The 23,411-nt window shown below is 49.5% G+C and overlaps 1 protein-coding gene across 4 annotated transcripts; it reads left to right on the top strand.

The window, feature by feature from the left end:
- The first annotated feature begins 288 nt into the window (after positions 1-288).
- STEAP3 (STEAP3 metalloreductase) lies at positions 289-23,342 on the top strand. 4 transcript variants are annotated; one of them, XM_014871827.2, is made up of 5 exons: positions 289-528; positions 14,703-15,186; positions 15,651-16,178; positions 17,794-17,958; positions 22,920-23,342. In XM_014871827.2, the coding sequence occupies exons 2-5, from the start codon at positions 14,704-14,706 to the stop codon at positions 23,208-23,210; spliced, it is 1,467 nt and encodes a 488-aa protein (XP_014727313.1). In that variant the 5' UTR covers positions 289-528; position 14,703; the 3' UTR covers positions 23,211-23,342. The 4 variants fall into 4 exon arrangements, with proteins under 4 accessions (XP_014727313.1, XP_088024463.1, XP_088024462.1 ...); XM_088168337.1 differs by lacking the exon at positions 289-528 and adding an exon at positions 3,072-3,090; XM_088168336.1 differs by lacking the exon at positions 289-528 and adding an exon at positions 3,254-3,394.
- The last annotated feature ends 69 nt before the right edge of the window (positions 23,343-23,411 follow it).

Raw genomic sequence — 23,411 nt, 5'->3', positions numbered from 1 at the left:
GATTCAGCCAGAGCTGTCAGATGTCAGCATCACTCCCAGTCCTCCTGGGTAACCCCAGGCAAGGTCAAGTGACAGCATGGGCTACCATTTCTTCACACAACAAAGCCACTGTGTGCCCAGCTCTGACTTCACAGAGCCAGCACAGCTCCCCACATCCTACTTTTACAGTCCCTAGCTCATTCCCCTACACAAGCTCTCTATTTCACAACCGTGCCAAACAAACTCCTGGTCTCGGCTTGCTGGCAATAATTAACCAGATGTTATCTCCACACTCCACCTCCATTGTACATGTACATTGTACATCCAGCCTCTTGGCTCCTTTCTGAGCTTGGCATTTTCAGCAGCCCCGGGCCATGTGCCAGTCCAGAGCAGACAGAACCCTGTTGTGCTGATAACCCAATTTCCCAACCCAAACGGTACCACTGGGCCCTAAGAAAGCAGATTCCAGCCCAAAACACAGCTTTGGGACAGCCAGAGGAGGAGCTGCATTTACTGACTGCCCCGCCAACTAGGTTTGGTTTTCCAGCGGTAAGTTTGCCATTTACTGTCCCTGGATTTCAGGGGGAAGCTGAGCCATTCCCTTGCTGTGACATTGCCAGGGGCAGCGTGAGGCAGTGTCCCCAAACTCTGCTTTTCTCACAGCACCTGCTCAGGTGCAGCCAGCGCTGCCCAGCACTTCTGCATCCCCAATGACCTCTGGGTGCAGAGCAGCCCTTGGGCTGGCACATGATGAACCCAAGGGAGCTGGCAAGGGAGAAGGGGCGCAGGGAGGCTCAGGGAACACTGCCTTTTGTCTCAGCACAGTAAAGCCTGGGCATGCCCTGGGTCACCCCCCTATTGATTGGGTGTGGGGCAGGAGCTGAGCTGGCCTGGTGCACACTCCACACTGTCACCTTGGATGGCTCCAGCCCCCCAAAAACAGCGTGGGAGGTGGGGACTCCCCATGGCTCCCAAGCCGGGCAGCCAGGAGCTGTCGAGGTTCATCTTCTCACATTGTGCCAGCACACGGGCACTGGAGGAGCCTGGCAGCCCCAGCCCCGAGCAGGTCCAAGGCAATTCCTTGTCCCCATGGAGGGGAAGGACAGGGAGGAGAGGGTGCAGGTGGCATCGCGGCTGAGGGGACAGCAGGACACAGCCAGCTGGGCACAGGGACACAGATGGTGCTGACAGAGAGCTGCAGCTCTGACCAGCGAGTGATGGGCCAGGAAAGAGGATTGCTGGGAGAAGAACAGTCCAGATGACACAGAGAAAACACCTTGCTCAGGACCAGCAAGGAAAAAGGGGAAAAAACCAGAAATACACCCAGAAACACTGGCCAAGTTCAGCACAACGCTGGCACATTGGGTCTCTCTGGGTAGAAGAGAAACTAAGCCAATTTGCAAGCCCATATCAGATCTCTCATCAGAAACATGGTTCCCAAGGGAATCTTTTGAGCAACCAATAAAGCCAGTCAAAGTCTGGGAGCTGGGGAGGCTTTCTGCTGCAGAAAAAATGGAGCTGCAGGACTCAAACTGTCCAGCAAATAGGTGGCCTGGACAGGGCTAGCCACAGATTTGAGAAAACAGGTATAAAATTGGTGTTCATTCTGAGGCACTTCTCCGTGGCATAAAGGTGGAAAAGCAGAAGGTGTTTCAGCGAAAAGTTTGTTAATTTACAAAAAAAGAAGTGCAATCTAAAAAAGGAGAAGTAGATTTCAGCACTTCCAGAGGGTTGGTCATTACTCACAGAATCATACTGCCATGGCAGCAGCCTTGCCCCAGGCAGGGAAACAGGTACAGGAAGAGACCTACACAGTGCAGAGACCTGAGAGAGCAAAGAGGAATCTGTAATACGAATTGCAATGACCAAGGCAATGACTATGGATTCTGTAAACGAATTTAAAAGCAAAATTTGTCCTTTACATAATGTGGGAGAGCAGGTAACAAGAAACAGCAGGTGCAGGAGAGTTCAACGATTTCTGTCCTTCAGTCTCCACAAAGAGCTGATCATGGCATATAAATTATCACCATGATAGGCATGGGGAGGCAGGGGCCACTGCAGGCTAGAAGGGGCTAAGGAGTAATCTCATTCTTCCATATGCATTTAGTCACAGATGGCCTGTGCAAAAGTACAGCTACCCAATGATCCTCCTTCTCCTAACCATGTCAGTAGGTTTTCACACCTCTCCAGTATTGTCCAATACCCAGGGAACTCACAGCATCTCAAAGTTTGCAGCTTGAACATCCCAAGCCTCTGGAGCTCTCTCTTATCCAGCATCCAGCCATTGGGAGTCACCAACAGGAACTTTCTCCAGCAATCTCACATCTTTGCTGAAGCCTCCCCATATCTGCAGGTTTCTGTACCTCCCACCCCATGGATGTGAGAGGTAGTGAGTACCCGTGCAAGCTGGGACAGTCCTGGCTGGAATCTGGGCCCATTTGCAGGCAGCACAGAGACTGGAGAGGGGGGACATCTGCACACGACAGCGGTGAGAACGGGCTGAGACAGTCAAAATCACAGCCTGCCCAGGAGAGAGGAAAAAAATGGGACTTGTTTCATCCCAGGAAGACATATCCCATGTGCAAGGAGGACACAGAGGGCAATTGGCAAAGGTTAGGAAAACCCTCCTGACTGTAGGAGCGGTGAAGCACTTAAGGCTGGGCTCAGAGGGGCTGCACATCCCTCTGCGAGGGCTTCAAACACACACTGCCACCATGTCCCCACGATTCGGGGGTGGATGAGACAATCCCTTCCCTCCGTACTCCTCTCCCCTACTGAGTGAGCAAACCAAAGCTCCAGAGGGATTTGTTTTCAAGTCCGTGTGGGTTTGCCCGTGCTTTTGCCTGCAGCCTGCCTTTAGTGCCAGCTTCGGGAGCGCGCTGCCTGCGGTGTGTCGGAGCGGGGCCGTGCGGCAGTGACGGGGTGTTTGCAGCAGGACAACTCTTTCCCAGCGTGGGGGAAGAATCATTATCTGCTCCACGCCTCGCGGCACAGCTTTTCAGAACAAGTGCGCGGCCCCTGATAGCAGTGGCAGAGCGCAACAAGCCGCACCCGCCCATTACAATGAGACACCGGCTGGCTCTGAAATGCGTTTATAAACAGAGAATTAAGGTCTGCTTCGACTCCTGTCCGTAATGGAAATGGCTGGCCGGGCAGCGATGCCGTCCTGCCCGCGTGTTTAACCTGACCACGGCAGTGACGCCCGGGCAGCACTGCGGGGACGGGGCTGGGCTCTCACCCTGAGCCGGGCTGTGCCGAGCCGTGCTGGGCCAGGCTGTGCCGAGCCGAGCAGAGCGGTGCCGTCGGGCACATGGGCAGGAGGGCGGGGCCCGCGGCCTGACATCACGGCTCCGTGCTCCGTGCTCCGTGCTCCGCGCTCCCGGCCGGCGCCGCTCGCCCTCCCGCCGCCGCAGAGGTGAGGAGCGCGGGGGGACGGGCACGGCGGGGCACGGGCACGGGCACGGGCACGGGCACGGGCACGGGCACGGCCGGAGCCGCGACCGGGGCTCGAACCGCCCGCGCCGGGCGTGCGGGGCGGGGCGGGGGAGGCTCGGCTCGGCTCGGCTCGGCTCGGCTCGGCTCGGCTCGGCTCGGCTCGGCTCGGCTCGGCTCGGCTCGGCTCGGCTCCAGGGCTGCCCTGGCCAGGGGAAGATCCCGGGTCAGCCCTGGGTCCCGGCCCCCGTTCCGCCGCACCCCCGGCCCGGGATCCCCGCGGCGGGGCTGGGGCTGCTCCTGCTCCTGCCCGCGGCCCTGCGCTCGGGCAGCGGCTCCCGGCCCCCGGGGCGATTTCGGACACAGCCGCCTCGGTGTTGATGCTGGGGCCGGGTCCCGGGCGGAGATTTCCGCGGGGGCCGGTGTGTCTCGGTCCGGCGGTCACTGGGGAGAGGGCGGTGGGATGCTCGTCCCCGGCAGCTCCGCGGTGCGGGGTGCCCGCGGGAAGCGCTTTCCTTCCCGTGGCTGCTGGACACATCCGTGCGGGTGCGGGAAACTCCCTGGCACCGGGAACACACCCCACGGAACGGAGCGGGTCGGCTTCGCTGTTCCGAGTGAGCGCAGCGAGGATGGATGGATGGATGGATGGATGGATGGATGGATGGATGGATGGATGGACGGACGTTCAGGCTGTGCTCCTCAGGGAGCAGCACTAGGCGCTTAGGTTTCACTTTTCATTCTCAGCTTGCTAAATGCTTTGAGGAGATGAGTGGCTTTTTCCATGCCAGGGAGCAATCAGCACCGAGATATTAAAAAAAAAACTTGGGGAAAATCTTGGCCAGGGCCCAGGATCCCTCAGAGGCAAGCAGGGAGCAGCTGTGGGTCCCGATGTAGGGACTTGTAAAAGCTACAAAGATTGGATGCTTTTTGGGGGGAACTGCAGCATTTGATCCTTGTAAGAGTAATAAGGGATGGAAGCTGTGAAGGAACTGTAGAGGTGACTTTGTAGTAGGAACATCCCACAGGTGGTGGAAGCTGGGGTGGGACTGTCCCTGTCCTGTGGCCCTGTGCAGGGTGTGACATCTGCCCATGACAGATGGACACTGGGGAGCTTGGGGGAGTGTTTGTGTTCATAATGCCTGAGCTGGACAGAGGGGTACAGAGGACCCCCAATCATTTCCATCAGAGTAGTCTAAATAAAACTAACCCATAGAGAATTGCCTCTTGTGGCAAGAAACCAAAACTGAGAGACAGCAGGAGAGGAAGGCTGTCGCCTACAGCATCAATACTCCTGTGGGCTGAGGAGATGCAGGACTAATAAGATTTAAATGCTGCATCAAGCTTTCATTTTCTCTTCTTCTAAAATCACATTTGCTATGAAACAAATGTACAGTAATATAAGATGCCACAGTCACTGCACATATTTGATTTCCTCTGTGATTATAAAGGAGAAAATGTTGATGACTCAACAAGTCTGTGTTTAACAAAACTACATCAAACCCCAGGAAAACATGCTCTTTGATGGCATAATAATTTTTTGTTGTTTATTTTGCTCTTTATTTTTGTTTCAGGGTTGTTTTGCTTTTTATTGTTAAGAACTATGCTTTGACTATGACCTTGTAACATCACATCCATAAATAGAAGCAGGTTTAGATTCAGGGGAAACACATTTTTTCCAGTGATGGAAGAAGTAGGCCAGCCATGCCAGCTCTCATGAGAGGTGGGAAAGGCAGTGGCAGCTGTGATAAGAAATGTCACACACTAGGAATTAAAGCACACGAATTTGTTATCTATAAGTTTACTATCATTGATTAGAGTTAGCTTTTTGTGAACATCATAATGGAAGAAAATGCTATTTTCAAATTTGAATTTACTGCTGCTCCATAGGTTTTTCTATGAAAACCTACAGTGGATTAAGCAGCTTCCCATCTTCATCAAAGTTTAAGTGAACTGTCACTTAACTGAAAGTAAAAAGCTTCTGAAAGTACATCAATCACATGTAAGCTTCCAACATATTTCCAAAAGCCTTTACATACTCTGGGGCCTAAACATTTTGAAAGTATCCTGGGGTTTAAGATATGGAGACAGAAATTCTTCCCATCCTTTTTCCAGGTTCTCAGATTTTCAGTGAGTCTCTCTAAAGCCTTGGTTGGGGCAACACGTGCATTTCTATCTAGTATGAATACACCACTGTAGTCTTTGGAAAAAATGTTCTAGGAGCACCCCATGGGATGTAGGCTTCAAGAATCAGGGTCTGTAGGTAACATGTCCACCACTGAAGGAGGCTGATATCAACTGCTGATCATGTGCAAGCACCAATAGGTCATAAAGCTACACAGTGGTTTGGTTTGGAAGGGACCTTAAAGATCATCTCATTCCAGCTCCCACCATGGTCAAGGGTACCTTCCACTAGGCCACATTGCTCAAAACTTGGTCCAGCCTGATCCTGAGCACTTCCAGGGTTGGGTCATCCACAGCTTCTCTGGGTAATCTGTCCCAGTGCCTCACCACCCTCATAGTGAAGAATTTCTTCCTTATATCTAATATAAACCTGCCCTCCTTCACCATAAGGACATTCCCCATTGTCCTACCAGTACAGCCCTTGTGAAAAGTCCCTCTCCAGCTCTCTTCAGGTACTGGGAGGTGCTCTAAGGTCTTCCCAGTGCCTTCTCTTCTCCAGGCTGAACAACCCCAGCTCTCTCAGCCTGTCTTAACAGGAGCTCAGCCTTCTGAGCATCTCTGTGACCCTTCTTTGGACTCACTCACATCCTTCTTATGCTGGGGTTAGATACAGGACAGAACCTGTGCCAGTGCAGCTTGGCACAGTGGTGAAATACACGGTGTTTGTACTTGTCCTGCACACGTGGGTCTGGCTAACTCATTGGGCCTGGGGGGAGGCATGTTGTTCACATTGCACCTTTTTGTCTCTCTGGGCTGACCTGAAAGACCCCTGGCAGAGGAGGGGAAAAGGTGAAGCAAGCTGGATCTGCTGTGCAGGATGCTGGACTGAAGGCAAACGGTGTGAGAAGAAAGGGAAGGCAGAATGCTGCTGAGTTGATTTCCAGCAAAGTGCATCTCTCTCCCACCCATCTGGATCCCCAAAGATAACTACCTGGTCAGCCAGTTGTGTTTGCCTCTCTCCCAGGAGCTTCCCAGGAGCTGCTGGGAAAATCAGAAGAGGCAGTACATGGCCCTACATTCCTTGCCTTTCTTGTTTTCACCACTGTGCTTATTCAGGGCTTGCTCAGAACTACCTCTGTACTGTGTGTCATGCCTGGGCTCGGTGAAGGGGGAAAAACACATCAGCAGGGGATGGGCTGGCCCTCTGCCATAGGCTGTGTCTTCCTTCCACCCCACACTGTCTCCCAGGCCATCTTCTCCCTGTGAGGTCCTGTACATCTTCTGAGTGACTGGGTGAAGTAAAATGAGAAAGGCAGGAGAGTGCTGATCTTGGAGACCCTTCTGACAGCACGGAAATAGCCAATACAAATATTTCCATGCACACACAGCACAATTCTTCCATGCCTTTCCTGGAAAGAAACAAATGGAGCCTGCCAGCTCCCTGTGGTGACTGCTGCAGTCAGGTCCTGCCATCTTTGTATGCCTGGAGAAGGATGGAATCCTCAGCTCATTTTAGACAGAAACACCTCCACCCATGGTGTCTGGCTGCAGGGAATTACTAGATCTACCTGAGAAGCTTCCACCATCCAGGTTTTGGGTTGCTTTCCTGCTCTTCTCGCACCTGGGGAGGGGAAGGCTCAGAAATAGGTGAGTCAGTAATTGTTAACTTGGTAAGAGCAGCAAAAGAATGAAGACCCCAAAATAAAACAAGTGAAGCCATACAAGACTTAACTACAGTGTTTGTTGTAAACCACTCCTTTATGTCATTTAAGAACTGTGAGATGCTAAGCTGAGAAAATAACCTTCTCATTCAGTCACATCAGCCAGATAAGCTCCTGTGTGCTGTGTCAGCATCAGCACTGCTCTAGCAAACTCTGTCTTGCTTCAGGTCTGTGCCTTCCACGGTCTTACAGTGAAACCTCAGGATTTCCCAGACTTTCAGATTTCCATTTCATGATGTTTTATTACAGGGTAGGTCTTCCTCAGGCTTCTCATTACTCTATCAACATAGTGGGCACAGGCAGCAAGATGTTTTTGCAGGAGAGCAGAGGAAGTTGTTCAGACAAGGACTTTGCTGCAGAGAAGTGGTACTGAAAATGGAGGCAAATTTGGGGGGGGAAAGTTTGAGGATATCTGTGGCAGAACCTGTTGGTAACTGTGCTTTAAAGTACATGGTTTTGATGAAAACAGGCCAAAGGTTTGTTTTCCAGTTGTTTATCATAGATAGGTAGTTTTCCTGCTCAGCATTAAAATGCAGGGTTTATCCTTGGGGAGGGAAACTGTCCCTGCAAAGTGATCACAGGCTGGTGTAGTTCTATAGAACTGTAGCCAAAATGTCTGAGCTTGTGTGGGAAAAATTGGTTATTTTGTCCTGTGGGAAATTCTGGTCGCCCTTTCTCCTCTACTTTCCCCTGTTCTGAAATATATTTTGGAATTTTGGTCCTGGTGAAGAACATCTTGTGGTCAGGGACATGGACATGCCTTAGGCTTCATTGCTGGTTTCCAAAAACAACATTCTCAGTATTTTTCAGTGTATAAACCAGAGGGTGTTTGGAGTTGGGAGGGTCAGTGCCTGTCAGCCCGTGTTTTCATTAGTGTGTGATGGAGAAGGGAGGCACATACTGAATTTCTAGGTGACACTGAGCTAGGAGGGACTGGAAACATTGTAGAGAAGAGACTAAAAATTGAAGTTTGTGACAGGCTGGAGAGCTGATTTAAAAAACCAGGGCATGTGTCCTGTCCTGTATGGTATGACTGACTGACCGCCTGGACACCAGGTGAGCGACCAGCCAGCCAGTGGCCACGGGGAGCCAGAGGACAGGGACACTGTGCCCCATGAGTCAACAGGGGCACACACAGTTGTGCAAAAGCAAACAGTCTTCTTGGGATGAGGAAAGAGAAGTGGTGCATTGAGGAAGCAGCATCTCTGCTCTAGGTGGTGCCTTTTAGGAGCTCCGTTGGAAAATGCAGTTCTGGGCATCCTCCAAGAAAAGTGAGAACAAGGAATAGAGGCTGAGTTGTTGGACATTCGGTAAAAAACAGCTCTGATGGAAGAGTTGGGTTTCACTTGTGCAGGAAAAACCGAAGGGAGATGTGAAACCTGTTCTCCAAATACAGAACGAGTCTGTCTGCAGAGGAGAAGGCAAAACATTTGCCATGTCCTTTACGGGTAAAAGAGGAAGGGATAAGGTTAACTGGATTGAGAGATAAAGAGGAGAGAAAGCAGGGCTCTGCAGGAGCTTATGGAAGTGGTTTTAGCAGATAAATACCTGATAAATTAGGTAATCAGATAAAGAGCTGCCCTGGGGCAGGAGGAGGGATGAGGACCTGTGAATGCGAAGTGCATCAGGGTGGAGAAAAGTTGCAGGGGGACATGTGGCAGCTCTTGGAGCCCCACAGCAGGAGTGGGGTCACAGCAACCCCACAGGTTGTGGGGTCACAGCAGTCCTTGGGGGTACAGCAGATGTGTCCCCAGTGCATCCAGTGATGCCAGCTCGGGGCAGAGCAGGTCCCCTCCCGCAGGTCCCTGTCCCACCTGCCCAGCACAGGGCATGGAGTTCACAGCCCCCAGTCCCTGTCCCGTGTCCCTGCAGGTGAACGGGCTGAAGGACACAGCAGGGACAGCCCAGCTCCAGCATTTCCTCATTCTCACGTCCTGGCTGGCAGCCCAGGTGGGTTTGCAATATGGCTTTTCTGGAAGGGTGATTTACATCCTTTGCCAGTTCCTGGTTTGCGCCATTTGGGAGATAACTCTGCTTTGGAAGGAGAAAGAACAAAAGGGGCATGCAAAAGGGCAGCAAACTTGGTTTCCCTGACTCTCTCTTGCAGGCAGAGCTGGGGAAGTCATTTCCAGTCAGCCTGGGCAGGACTGAAAGGTCTCCAGAAATGTGCACCAGAGCTGAGATTAAAGAAGCTTTGGATAAGCTCTTTTATTACTTAAATCTGTTCCAGTTCCAACAAGTTCAGGCTCATGGCCCTTGCTGTGCTCCTGGGAGGGATGCTCTGTGTGTGGGAAAGAGACTTAAACATTTGATTTTCCCCAGAAATAAAATGGTGGCAGCACAAAGAAAAAGAGTATTTCTGCTCACAGCAAGACCTGAGTGCTATGCTTCACGTGCTGAATGCTCCTCCCCAGCTGGGGCTTATGGAGGGTTAACACAGCAAGAGATGCTCTGCAAACAGAGGCTGGAGGGCTTTGGCTTCATGGTTCAAAGGTCTCTCCATGCAGACTGTAAGTCCCCTGGGGGCAGAGATCACCCCTGGCCCTGGAGTGTGTGTGTTTGTGGGACCATTCTCGTGCCAGCCATGACTGGCAGGGCCCAAAGGGACCTTCCCAGTGCAGAAATCAAGACTTTCCTCTGCAATGACCTGACCAAAGCCTCTGCTGCATCATTTGACTCCTCATGTGCCTTGCTGGTCTTTCAACCCATGTGCTTGTTAAGGAATGTGTGTAATAACCATGTGCTTTATCTCGAGTAGCACCCAAGCAGAAGCTGAAGGACAGAGGAGCCTCTTTGATGATCTGCACGGGTTGAATCCACAGCTTATGGAGACTCAGTTGTGGTCGGTCTAAACAAACACTGACTTTAGGGGAAGACACAAAAGCAATTGTTTTAGCCAAGGTGGTGCAGACTGAGTATGTGAGGCTGAGCACAAAGATGAGTTTCTGTGCAAATAGGAACCAGTTTGGTTTCACTGGACAGGACATTCATTGGAGCTCTGCCATATTCCTCAGCACAGTTTGATATGTTTAAAACACTGCCTTTTTATTAGAATTATGGTAAAACTAACTTGTCTTTTATCTGATAAATCTGAATACCAGGGCATTGAAATGAATCTTGATTTATTTTTTGTCCAGAAATGAAGCAAAGCTCATGCCTTGCCACCACAGGTCCATCCTTCTTCAGGGTATGCAACTTAAACATGAATTACAGGAACCAGCTAGGCTATCCTCCTGCACCAGAGGATGTGAAAGGGGCCCCAAAAGATGGTCTCATTGTTAAAGACGTGGTCAAAGGTATCTGGGTCATCCCAGACAAACTTTCTGGAGTCCCATCATTGTTAGTATCTCCTCCCCCCTCGCCTGTTGAAAGAGGATAACAAATGTGCCCGTTCCCCAGTAGCTGCAGGGGATGATCTGCTCGGCAGATTGACTCTGCTGTGAGCCCAGGGACACCTGAGTGGGCTCCTGCAGCCCAGCTCCATCCAGAACAGCTGTCCTGCTGCAGAGCCTGAATGAGGCTTCTCAGTGTGGGCACAGGCAGAGAAACCTTGTTTGCCTGGCACCAAGCCTAAGCTAACAGCCTCTGCCAAGCCTCAGGTGCAAAATATGTAGAATTATCCCTGGTTTTCTTCTGTGAGAAACCCTCCCTCCCTTTGCCTGGGCAACAGAGATTTGACTGCTTCGTTTCATGCAGCTGCTGTCTGTCTGATTCCACTCCTTGGGGCAGAAGTTGCCTTCTGGACAGTTTTTGTTGAGTGCCCAGCAGAGGGGAGCTCTCCATCTTGCTCACTGCCCATCACTGCTATTACCCTGCAATTAATAGCAGTAGTGGCAGTGCAGTTGCTGAACTGCACATGGGAACAAGTGTGCTACAGCTGGACACAGCAGTGATGGAAGGGTGCCATTAGCAGCCAAGCTGAAGGACAGCTGTACATTGCATTCGGTATTTTAGTTATGAAACTGCTGCCCAGTTAGAATTGGAGTTTGTTTATTCCAGTTGGGCTGTGCTTTAATCATCTTGTAGCTTCCTTGTTAAGAAACTGACCACCTTGAATTGCACGTGCTATAACTCACAGGGGCACAGTTTACTTGATAAGGAAGATCAATAAATGGGGTTTATCTAAGTCTGGAGATGCTAAAGATGTGTCTAAGTGCCATGATATTCACTTGTGACCTCCTCTGCCTCTGAGTGACTCTGCAGCATCCTGGCCATGGTGCTTTGCACTGACTCTGGATGGGTTGGCCTTGCTGTGGTCAATTATCTTTGGGAGGGAGAGTTTCAAGCAGGTGGCATGTTGTCCATAGGTGCAGAAAAAGCAGCGTGGACACAGTAAGTCAGGGATGGTGGCAGGAGGCAGGGGGTCTGTGTGCTCTCCAGAGATACAGAAGTGACAAAAAGCTGTTGCCTAATCAGACAGTTCATTGCCAGGCATCTGTTAGGCAGATACCACAGTGTTTGTCTCAGTGAAATGTGCTTATGCTGAAAGATGAATGTTCCCCTCCTTTCTCAGGAGGATTTCAGTGCATGGCAATGACAGCAATGCAACTCACAGGCAGCAGCCAGCACCAGGGACCATCCCACCAAGGGCTGGCAGCAGGGATGAGTCCTGCTCCAAAGCCCCACCAGGCAGTGTATGACTGAAATAATCACACCAAAATTCACAGAAAAGATTTTGAGTCTTCTTACTTTGTAACTATCCTGCTGACTTCAAAGGCTGTTTAATTCTGTCATCCCTTTAATCAAAATAACTGGAGACAGCAAAGATGTTTATCTCCAAACATTGCCAACATCTCTCTACATGTTCAGTGGCAGCTGCAGGACAGAGGAAACACACTGTAAGAAAAATTGCTTGCAGCAACATTTACATCCCAATGGGACCACAGAGAGAACTCTTGAGGTGCCTTAAATCGATTATTAAATGAGTCTGTGGGTAACAATCACTTTGTCACCCTGAATGCTGATTTTTCCCTCAGTGGCTGAACACCAGAGATGTGGTTTTTTATTTTGGGGTAATATTTTGTGTGCACAGGTGGTGGAAAAGGGGAGGGGGGTATGGCAGAGCAAGCTAATTGTTCTGAACAATAGCATTAGCCCTAGAACAAATAGTTCTGGACATAAATAAATTTAGGTAAAGCAATAAGGTTTCTAAAAAGTAAAGCACTGAGTGTGTGATAAAGCTGCTGATAAGAAAGTGCCAGAAAAAAAAAAAAAAAGCAGCATCTCTGCAGACAGAGATCTGAAAGTCATCCCTCTCACTTTTTTTTTTTTTTGCAGTGGAATAAGCAGAACCACAGTGTGCTGTGTGATGTCTGTATTTATACAGTGCACATGTGTTTTTAAGGGGAAGAAGTCACCATGCACTTCTTTGGCACTTGTTTTCCCAGCAGCACTTCTTCATGAGCACACATTCTGGTCTCTGGAACAAGGTGGTGCTTGGTGAGAGGCAAGGAGGGCAGACAGACCTCTGCCATAGAAACAGTATTGTCACTGAAACCATGATGGGTTTCTACCCAGGACAGTAAATTATAGTTTCAAAGTCCATCTGCTGAAGGTGTTTTGCAGGCTTTCAGAGAGGAGCAGGATTGAGATCATGGTTGCTGTGTGAGAGATCTCCTCCAGTAACTTGGCTGTGCTTGATGTTTGTCTGCCAGGGACTACCAGGTTGGTGTTTTAATAGTAATGTGACATTTTGATCATTTTTCAGAGTGGTTTTAACAAATGTACAGCTCATTAAAGTGTATATATGATATCGGGAGTTTATGCCCACAGGCAGCTTTTGCCACGTCTCTCTTATCTCTGTAGTGAATTTTGGTGCTCAGGCACTTCGAATGAGGAGATCCTTTTACAGATTCTTCACAAGAAAGATTGACTGTCCTAAATGATTTTGAGTAGATATTAGGAAGAAATTCTTTAGTATAAGGATGGTGAGGCAGGGAACAGGTTGCATCCCTGGAGGTGTTCAGGACCAGGTTGGATAGGGCTTTGATCAGCCTGGTCTAGTAGAAGGTGTCCTTGGCCATGGCAAGGGGGTGGAAGTAGATGATCTTTCAGTCCCTTCCAACCTGAGCCATTCTATGATTCTGTGATCACTATGCACGAGTTCCATCTTCTCAATATTCACTCCCTTTCCCAGATCACTTATGAGCATGTTGAACAGCATAAATCCTCAGGGAAATCCCTTGGCAACCTATTCCCATTATGAAAATAATTTATTTCTTCTCATTCTTTGTTTCCCATTGGTAACTATTCATGCAGAAGTGCCCTTCCTCTTTGCACCACTACTGTGCCAATCCCAGAAGAGCCTTGGGTGAAGGACACTTCCAAAAGTCTATGAAAAACACACCTATGCCAGGGACCAGGTTACCCTATCCAAATGGTCATTTTCACTTTGGAAGAACTTGACCGGGTACAAGGCAAGACTGCACTCCACCAAAGCCAATTTGTCTCCATCCCCAGTATATCACAAGTCCATTAATTATGGTCTTTATTATAATCTCTAGCAGTGTGCCAATACAAAAGCCAGATGTCCTGGTGTGTAAGTTCCATGGGCTGCCTTTCTGAGCCCTTTTAAAATCTCACCCTCGTGAATTTGCTGTTCCTTCAGGGTAGATTTGCTGTTCTTTAAGTTGGGAGGCAGATTTGAGGCACTGACATAGCCCATGAGCAGTCTGGCAGTTCCCTGCTCAAGTTTATTCTGACCTCCAGGTTCAGCTGCTGTGCTGCCTGTGAATTTATTGATCTGCTTAAAACCTCTCCATGCCCTCAATATCTAATCTGTTACAGGGCAAAATTCATTAATGTTTGTAAAGCTCATCAAGATCTTTCATGAGCAAATCCCATCATGTTAATATATTTTTAAATGTCACGAGTAAGTTCTCATTACTCATTAAAGAGCTGAAGCAAACAGTGCTTGCCAGACCCAAATATTGGAACAGGCAAGGGCTGCAACTCTTCGTTTACCACTTTTAGGACACTTTCATTTCAATTTGACTTTCTGCCTTGATTCTGCTCTGGCTAATCAGAAGCACCCCTCCAGCTTTTCCAAATGTAGTCTCAGGGATCTCCATGGACCCCTTCTTTAGGAGATATCTGGTAACTCCATGGGACTCTGAGAGTTTCTGGTCCTGATTGCTGTTAGTGTTGGCCTGGCTTTGCAGTGCAGAGTGCCAGCAAGAAGGACAGCAGAGGATGGATGAGTGCATCCAGCAGGTGTTGGATCACAAAACCCTGGGAAACCTCTGCAAAAGCCTTCACCTTCCAACCCAGCATGGTGGTTTGTGCCCCTCCAGTGGCGCCTGTACATTACTGCACATTTCCTGGTGGGTTTGGCTATTGGGACCAAAACCAGGCGTTCTAAGTGTATTTTTCCCTGTCACCTCAGATGTGATCTAGCTCTCTGCGAGAGCTCCACAGTGAACTTGCATTTCTCCTTGTTCTTCCTGCCAGGATGTCCGGAGGAGACATGGCCAAACCTCTGCTGGGCCACGGGAGCACGGAGGGTGACTGCAGCCCCCCGGCGCCGGCCGGGCGCCCCGTGGGGGTGCTGGGCAGCGGGGACTTTGCGCGCTCCCTCGCCCTGCGCCTCGTCTGCTCCGGGCTCAAGGTGGTGGTCGGCAGCCGCAACCCCAAGCGGAAAGCCAGCCTGTTCCCTGCTGCAGCAGAGGTCACCTTCCAGGCAGAGGCGGTGAAGAAGGCGGATGTCATCTTTGTGGCGATTTTCAGGGAACATTACTCCACCCTCTGTGACCTGGCTGATGTGCTGGTGGGCAAGATCCTGGTGGATGTTAGCAACAACACCGAGATCAACCATCACAAGGAATCCAACGCCGAGTACTTGGCCTCCCTGTTCCCAGCCTGCACCGTGGTAAAGGGGTTTAATGTGGTTTCTGCGTGGACGCTGCAGTCGGGTGCCAGGGATGGAAATAAGCAGGTATTGTTTTCTTCCAGCAAGGGCTAAATCCCAGCTGTTTCAGCAGCTGAAGTCTGGAAGCAACAGCAAATGGCCTTAGGCTCCAACAGAAGGAGTCCTGAGTGCTGGCTGTGGCATCCAGAGACCACCCCTTAGCTTCTGCCTTTCTTTGTCCAGACATGAAGTACCTTCACTCAGTTCACACTTTGTAGTCTTAGGAGCATCTGCCTAAGTGAAAAGTATTATTTAGTTGTCTGTTTATTTAAACAGAGCCAGTAAAACAAACTGGCAGTGCATGCATGAAAGGAAATCTGTCCAGGAGAGAGGTCTTTGGCAGCCATGGTAAATCCCTGTCAAAAAGCCTGCCAGGAATCGTGGTGCTCAGTGGAATAACGTAGGCTCCCTGTGACACAGAATCCTCCCCACGCACTTGATCCCAGCAGCCTGATTTCTTTGCCCTATGCGTGTATTTCTGCTTGTTGCAGGTTCTGATCTGCTCAAATAACCAAGAAGCCAAGCGCACCGTAGCAGAAATTGCCCAAGTCATGGGATTCACCCCTGTGGACATGGGCTGCATGTCATCAGCCCGTGAGATCGAGAACATTCCCCTGCGCCTCTTGCCAGCCTGGAAAATCCCCATCTTTTTGGCTCTGGGGCTTTTTCTTTGCTTCTTCACCTACAACCTGATCCGGCAGGTCATCCACCCTTACATCAGGGAGCAGAAGAACAAGCTGTACAAGATCCCCATCGAGGTGGTGAACACCACTCTGCCCTGCGTGTCCTACGTCATGCTCTCTCTGGTCTACCTGCCCGGGGTGCTGGCAGCCTGCTCCCAACTCTACTATGGCACCAAGTACAGGCGCTTCCCAGATTGGCTGGACCAGTGGCTCCAGCACAGGAAGCAGATTGGTCTCCTGAGCTTCTTCTGTGCAGCCCTGCACGCTGTGTACAGCCTGTGCCTGCCCATGCGCCGCTCCCACCGCTACCTGTTAATCGAGACGGCCGTCAAGCAGGTAACGAGTGCTCCTCAGCTCAGCACCTGCAGGAATCTTATAAGCTCACACAGATGCTGGGTGGTGGGCTTAATAGCTTGGCTTTTTCGTTCATTTTCCAAAGCAGGTGTGGGACAGTGGGAAAAAAGCACTAGGAGCACTTCCCCACAGGTCAGCCACACGCCACTGACTGAGCACTCACCTTTTTTCTGCGGGTCAGTGCTCGTTAGTACAGAAAGTTTAAAATTTTCAGGGACTAGGGTTTCAATATCTGTGCTGAGGACCTGCCATCTCCCTGGATACACAGCTCCCTCTGCTTTTACAGAGGGCCTAGGATCAACCCCCTCTGCTATTGCTCCCCAGAAACACTGACAAGCCTTGGAAACCAGCCTTGCCTGGCACTGGTGTGTCTGAGACCAGGGCAGAGGCAGGAAAAATTCTAGGATAGGGGAAACCCAGTAGTAGGAGGAGCAGAGTTCCCTTCAGCTCCCAAAATCTTGGGAGATCCCTGTTTGTTCACGCTGATGTTCATAACTGTGCCTGCTGGAGTAACCAAGTCATAACCCAGAGAAGGCTGTGTGTCCTCACCACAGTGTGCCTGCAGGAGTTTAACAAAATGGTGGTGAAGAACCGGTTATATAAGAACAAGGAAATGGAAAAGGACTTTATTGCTTTATGGACACTCTCACCAGTGTTTATCCAGTGTGAGATTGCTGCCTTCAGGCAGTCCAGCCAGCTTTGTAACTCCAGTACCATGGGAGGATGGGATTTGTTCTTTGCTGCCCCTACTTCTCACTGCTCCACACTGCTCCCTCCTGGAATGGCACAAGCTTCATGCAGCTGAGGGGGGAATTTGATAAAAGAATTACCCCACACAACCACTCTTGCTTTCTGTGATGGGGTATTTGTTCAAGTGATTCCAAATATTTGCCCCAAAAAGGAGGGAAGGGGCTGTGGGGGCAGAGGGGAGCAGGATGTCTGGTTTTGGCAGCAGTGCCTGTTCAGAGCATCCATCAAACACCATTCCCAGCTGCTCAGCTCCAGCCTTGAGCAGGTTCTTCTCAATTGCCACAGTTGCACATTAATCTCAGGCAAGCATCCTGTGTTCATTTCCCCTATGCCTCCTGTTTTCTAGCAACATCTTTGTTTAGTAAATTAAACCCATTTAATGGGCTAAAGAGGACAGTTCTAAATGTTCCTCTTTCCATGCAGTATAAAACCCATCTTCCCTTCCATTAGCATGAACAATTTCCCCCTTAAATGCACTTAAAACAAAGGGTATTAGGAGACTACTGCATATTCAAGCATCAGTATTTGTTTTCATGGCTTTAAGCTGAGTTCTCATTGTAATTATCTTTCCAAATGTGACTTTGGGGCTTGCTGCTGTGGTTACAGGCATGGGAACTGAGAGCAGTCAGCAGTTCTTCCCAGCAGGCTTCAAATCAGGTCTAGCTTTGGCCAAATGGCTTTGGGATAAGAGAGCATTTCCACATCTCCCTAACAGGCAAATAATGCCGGAGGTGTGAATAGGACCCAGTGCTCATCCAGGAAACCTGCTTCCAAAACCAAAACAGATAAAATTCAGTTCCTCTGTCCCTAAGCACCCCGTTTTAACAAACCTTCATTGTCATGCCAGGCTGTGGAGAAGAAGATGACAATCTGGGTAGAGGAGGAAGTCTGGAGGATGGAGATTTATATCTCTGTTGGAATAATTGCCCTGGGCTTGCTGTCGTTACTTGCCATCACTTCACTTCCATCCATCGCAAACTCTCTCAACTGGAGGGAATTCAGTTTCATTCAGGTAAAGTTGACATTTGCTGATGCCAGAGAGTGATTCTGCAGAATCAGTCAGGCCCTCACACAGACAGGGCAGGGGCTGACCTGCTTTCCCAGCACATCCTGCTCTGGCAGGGCAGCTGCAAGCAGCAAAACCTCTCTGTGCACCCCAGAGCCACAGACACCTCATCCAGGAGGAGAGACCCAGAGGCAGAGGGGCAGAGGGCTGTGGTGTGTCCCGGGGTGTGCTGCTCTCACACAGGGCTTGTCCTATCTAAGGAAGGTGCTTTTCTCAGGAGAAGGGAAAATGCAAGGTATCACAGGCATCCACATGTGGATCAGCAGCAGCAGAGCTGCTGCAGGGAGTACCAGGCTGTGCAGGGCAGGCAGGGAACTGCTGTGGAGACAGCTGGCTACAGGACACAGATCTGCCCTTGCTGCTCAGGGAGAGCGAGCTGCTGAAAAGGAGAGCACGTGGGAGGACAGTGCAGGGGAAAGACAGGTTTGGCAGAGCCTGCATGCACCCACATGTTCAAGAGACAAGTTCAAAAAGGCTTAGAGTGGTCTGTAAACTGCCAGAGCCCACACAGCACAGAGAACTGGGTATGATTTCAATGAAAAGGCCATGTCTGATTCCAAAAGCTGAATTAGTAATGTAGTTTTTCCCCAGTGGTTTAGGAGCCCTCCTCCCACTTGCAGTGATGGCCAAGCTCCCAAGGGCCAAATTCCCTTGGTGGCCTGAGTCTACCCCATGGGATGTTCACAGACACCATATTCAGTGGCTGCAGCTTTTTCAGGGATACATTTGGAACCAGGCTTAGGGCAAATAAACAGAGATAGCAGAGAATTAATTTTTCAAGTATCCTCTGCACAAAAGAGCTGATTTTGAGGGCAGATTCCATTCACTATGTCACATTCATATCCTACAGCCCTGAAAACCCCTTGTTGCTTGTGCTTCCTACACCAGGGCTGCTTAGCATGCACCAGGCTTTGTGTCCCACTGCAGTAACCCCTGTGGCACCCAACATGTGTGAGCCCTCCCAGGACCCCCTTCCCCTCCCTTTGCACCCCACTGGCACACACCTAACCCTTCCAAAGGGGAGGGCAGAGTTCAGGGATGCAGAGGTGAATATCTATCATCCAACCTCTGTTAAGCTCTGCTGAAGCTCTTCAGTGGTGTATAAATAATTCAGTATTCATTAGAGCAGGAGTTTGAAGTCTGCTCCCCTGCTTCTCCCGCGAGTGCCCAGATCACCAAACGAGCAATCCAGTTTGTCTTCTTTCCCCTCTTGCTGTGGGCTAGCCAGTAATTATTTACACTGAGTAGAAGAGCTGCACCAGGAGAGCTTGACCCCAAGAGATCATCCCTGGAGGAAAAGGGAGACCTGGCTTTAAACCTCTGTTTCAGACTGGACAATGGGAGCATATTAATTCTCACCACCATGTCTCAGGAGAGAGCTGCAGCTGCTGGGACACTGGATAAATCAGTCCTGACTTATGCATGTCATACCAGGAATCCCAAACGAAGGGAAGTATCCCCTTGCAGCCTGGAGGAGGCTTTGAAACCCCCTGCATTTCCCTTTGGCTCCCCAGGCAGCCTGGTAGCTGTCCTGGAGGGTGCTGGCGTTGTGTCATGTAACACACACGTTGTCGTGGCAGGTAGTGCGTGTAACACGACTGTCCCACCTGCCCTTTGGGACGCCTTCCCGAGCCTTTCTAAGGGCATGTCAGCACTGGGACCAGACAAATCCGTGATGGTCGGTTCCAAAATAGCTCTTGGCTGCCCCTCATGGGAACTGGCTGGCTCAGTTCATGGAAAGATACTCACACCTATTTCTGTCTGCATGGAATAAGGTGTGACAGTGTGACACCAGCTCCCAGCTGATCACATGCAGGAGAGGCACGGCTGGTATTGTGCCTTACTGTGGAAATACCATGTGAAAAGAGAAGGTTACAGATTTCCTGGCATGTTAGCTTCCTTTTTTTTTTTTTTTTAATGAAGGATCTTTTAAATTATTTACTCCTCAATAAGTCGATGGTGCCTTTCTTGAGGAAATTAAAAGAGCAGCTACAGCTACTGCTTCCAGGCTCAGAGGTTACATTCACATAGCTCTGTGTGAGCCTCCCTGAATTAATGCACAGTGGCACAGTGTAAATACAGGGGGTGAGGCATGATGCTGCTTTCTCAAATATTTGGGATTTCTAGCACTTCTGCAGCATAAAAGAGGTGAAATTCAGAGTGCACCCCAGCCAGATGCCTTCCAGAAAATGCAGCGGTTTGTTCCCATGTCAGTTGAACCGGATGGTGTTTGAGAGATGCTGTAGCAAAAGCCACATGTGAGGCAAATTCAGGAATCACTTTAGTCCCCTCCTCACCCAGAGCTTCCCAAATCTGACATTTTCCAGCAGCCAGTGTGTACACCTGTATTAGTGCCATATACTGCCACAGTGTTGAAATACACATCTGTTGCCTGACAGGTGGAAAATCCCATTTGTATTGTTGCCAAAATTATAGGAAAAAAGGTTAATTTTCACATTAGCTCCTGCACATACACAAATTTCAATTAAATACAGTTAAATTGGATGCACAGTTCCCTTGTGTGTCTAGTTTTAACAGAAAGTGTACAGGATCGAAACACAGGTTAACAGGAATGATTTGTATGTAATTCAACTTATAGGAGACATTTTTAATGTTCCCCAGTGATTTACAAATCAACTCTAATTGCCTGAGAAGTAAAAATGTGTATGATTGCCTTTACCTTCCTATCCTGAGAAGCCCTCCTGGAATTTGAAGGTTGAATTGACCTGTTTTCTTTCATAGTTCATGTAGCATAAGATGTAAAGAATCTGTAATCAGACCTTTCCTAACCCTCCTGTCGAGGCAGTGAGAGGGGCCAGAGCTGCTTCCACTGAGATAATAATTTCATAGTACTGATGGCTGCACAAGTCAGAAACAGATCTGGGTCAGGAAGGGGCTCTTTGCTTTCAGTGCTGCCCAAGCACTTCTAAATGAGCTACATGTGATTGGAGGGAGCCTGCAGACACCAAGAAAATGAGGCTAAAAGAGTTAATGCAGAATAGAAAATACACACAAAGCCTGCATCAAGAAGATACTGTCTTCATACAACATCTTTCAGAGAGCTCTAACACCCTACAGGGCTGCTGGCCCCACATTCCCTATGTTGTGACAGTACAAAAAAACACTTTTCCACTGTTTAAAACAAAACCCAGAAATATTTCATAGCCAGAAACTGCATAGAGAGGATCAATGAGAGCAAAAGAGTGGTATCAGGGCTAAGCACTTTGGCAAATCGGCCCCCTAGGGTGCTCAGCAGGCTCTGCATTGTACTACACTGAGTCTATATTGAGCTGTAAACACCGAGCTGAGCTACAATCAGCAAAACTTTTGAGTTTTGTGCGCTTCCAGACCTGCCTTATCCAGCTGTCTGGTGGGTGCATCACCACTGGGACCCCCCTGTGCTCACGCCATCAGCTCCTCCTTTAACAGTGCAGCAGCCCATTGCTGCTGCCAGCCCTGTCTCCAGCCACCAGCGCCTTAGCCATGTGTTTGCTGCCATGTGTTTGCTGCCAGTTAGCCTTTCTGTTTCATCCCTGCCATCCACACACAGGTGGGTCAGTCACAGAGTGCCTGTGATGGTTTGTCACCTTGTCACATTGTTACGTGGTATATTTTTAAAAGTTGTCTGGGCTTTTTAATTGTTTCTCAGCAATCAAATATAGAAGGGGAAGCTATGAATTGAGTAATTCTTTGGCTGAAACTGTTTTTTCAAAAGATGATGAGTCCTTCCTCCCATCTTGCCTTGTTTGCTTATTTCCCTGCCACGTCCTCTTTCCTGGACTTATCTTCAAGAAGACCGTGCTTCTTCTGCACCAAGACACATATTTTGGCTTTTAAAGGCTTTCTTCCCTAAGTTAGAGACATAAGCATCAAAATTTTCCATGTCTAGGCATCTTGAAATTTGGTTGTTATTTCAGGCTTAGACCAAGCATTTCAAAGTAGGGCAGCAGAGCAAGATGCTACACCTGTGCTTTTCTCTGAAAACACAGCAGCAAAGGTGTGTACAAAGGACAACACAGCGAGTGCCCAGTGCTGCTGAGTGCCAGCAGGCTCTGGGAGCCACCACCTCTGATGCTGGCAGGAAACCATCAGTGAGGGAAAGAGTTTAAAACCTGTCTTTGAGAGCAACCCTCAGAGGGAGCTGGAAGTACTCAGATGTTCTCTCTGTGGGTGCTTAGAGCACAATCCCAGCTGAAAATGGGGGAAGTTCTTGCCTGTAGAACAGGGGCTGTGTTCTTGCTGCCTCCCTGAGTGGATAAAGGGCTCTTGACTCCCCATTCCAAGGGCTTAGCCTATCACACAGCCTTTGAACCAACACAGATCCCTAAGACAGCCCTTGAGGGCTGTTGCTCACCTCAGAACAGAGCACTTCTGCCTGCACAATCTCATTTTCCTGTAGATGACTCCAGCCACCTGCAGATGTCTTTGCTCTGTGTGGAGCTGTGGCTTCACCCACTTCCAGCAGTGCCAGCTGTGGTCCAGAGCCACATCACTGATGCTTCATCCTGCTGGTCAGAAGCCTGAGCCAGCCAGGGACTGGCAGGAGCAGAGCTGGGAGCCTCAGCTCGGGAGCAGCCCTTGGGAGCTGCCTGTGCCCACTGCTCAGCAGGGACTGGGGATGCTTCACAGGATGCAGGAGCTCTCCTCTCTGCTGAGTTTGCAGCAACTTCTGTGAAATTCCTGCTGAGCTTCTAATGTCACACTTAACCTCTGATTAGACAAAGAAAACACAGTCTGCCACACTACCCAGGAAAGGTTTCCAGCCATGTTTTATTCTGTCCAGGAAACACAGGAATACACATTGCTTTCTCTGTGTCATGTACACTTAGAAAATAGTGTCAAAAATACAGGAAGACAGCCAGGCACCCGGTACTTTTCTAACTGGTGTGTGTTTCTTTTCCTTTTAGTCCTCCCTCGGATTTGTTGCCTTGGTGGTCAGCACTCTGCACACACTCACCTACGGCTGGTCGAGGGCCTTTGATGAGAATCAGTACAAATTCTACCTGCCCCCCACCTACACCCTCACACTGCTCGTCCCATGCACTGTGATCATAGCCAAAGTCATCTTCAGTTTGCCCTGCATCCAGCACAGACTTCTGCGAATCAGGAGGGGCTGGGAGAAGGGCAGATACGTCAAATTTGTTCTGCCCAGCGCAACGGGGGAGTTTTCAAGCGGGGAGACCTCCAGTAATGTCTGACAGCCCCAGCTTTGAGGATTTCTAAGCACTATCAACATTTCTATAAAGATGTTTCTTTTTCTTAAATATATGTATGTTTTGGTACAATGGTATTGTGGATAAAAAAAAATAAAATTTGGTGACTTTAGAAAATGGATGGCCATCAAACTAGGTTAGGCAGTAGTAGTGAAATTGTATTGCTGATTTGCTAGGACAATTATT

The sequence above is a fragment of the Sturnus vulgaris genome, chromosome 7, assembly GCF_052056855.1.
Source record: "Sturnus vulgaris isolate bStuVul1 chromosome 7, bStuVul1.hap1, whole genome shotgun sequence".
In the NCBI taxonomy this organism is placed as follows: domain Eukaryota; kingdom Metazoa; phylum Chordata; class Aves; order Passeriformes; family Sturnidae; genus Sturnus; species Sturnus vulgaris.
This window is presented reverse-complemented; position numbering and strand designations above follow the sequence as displayed.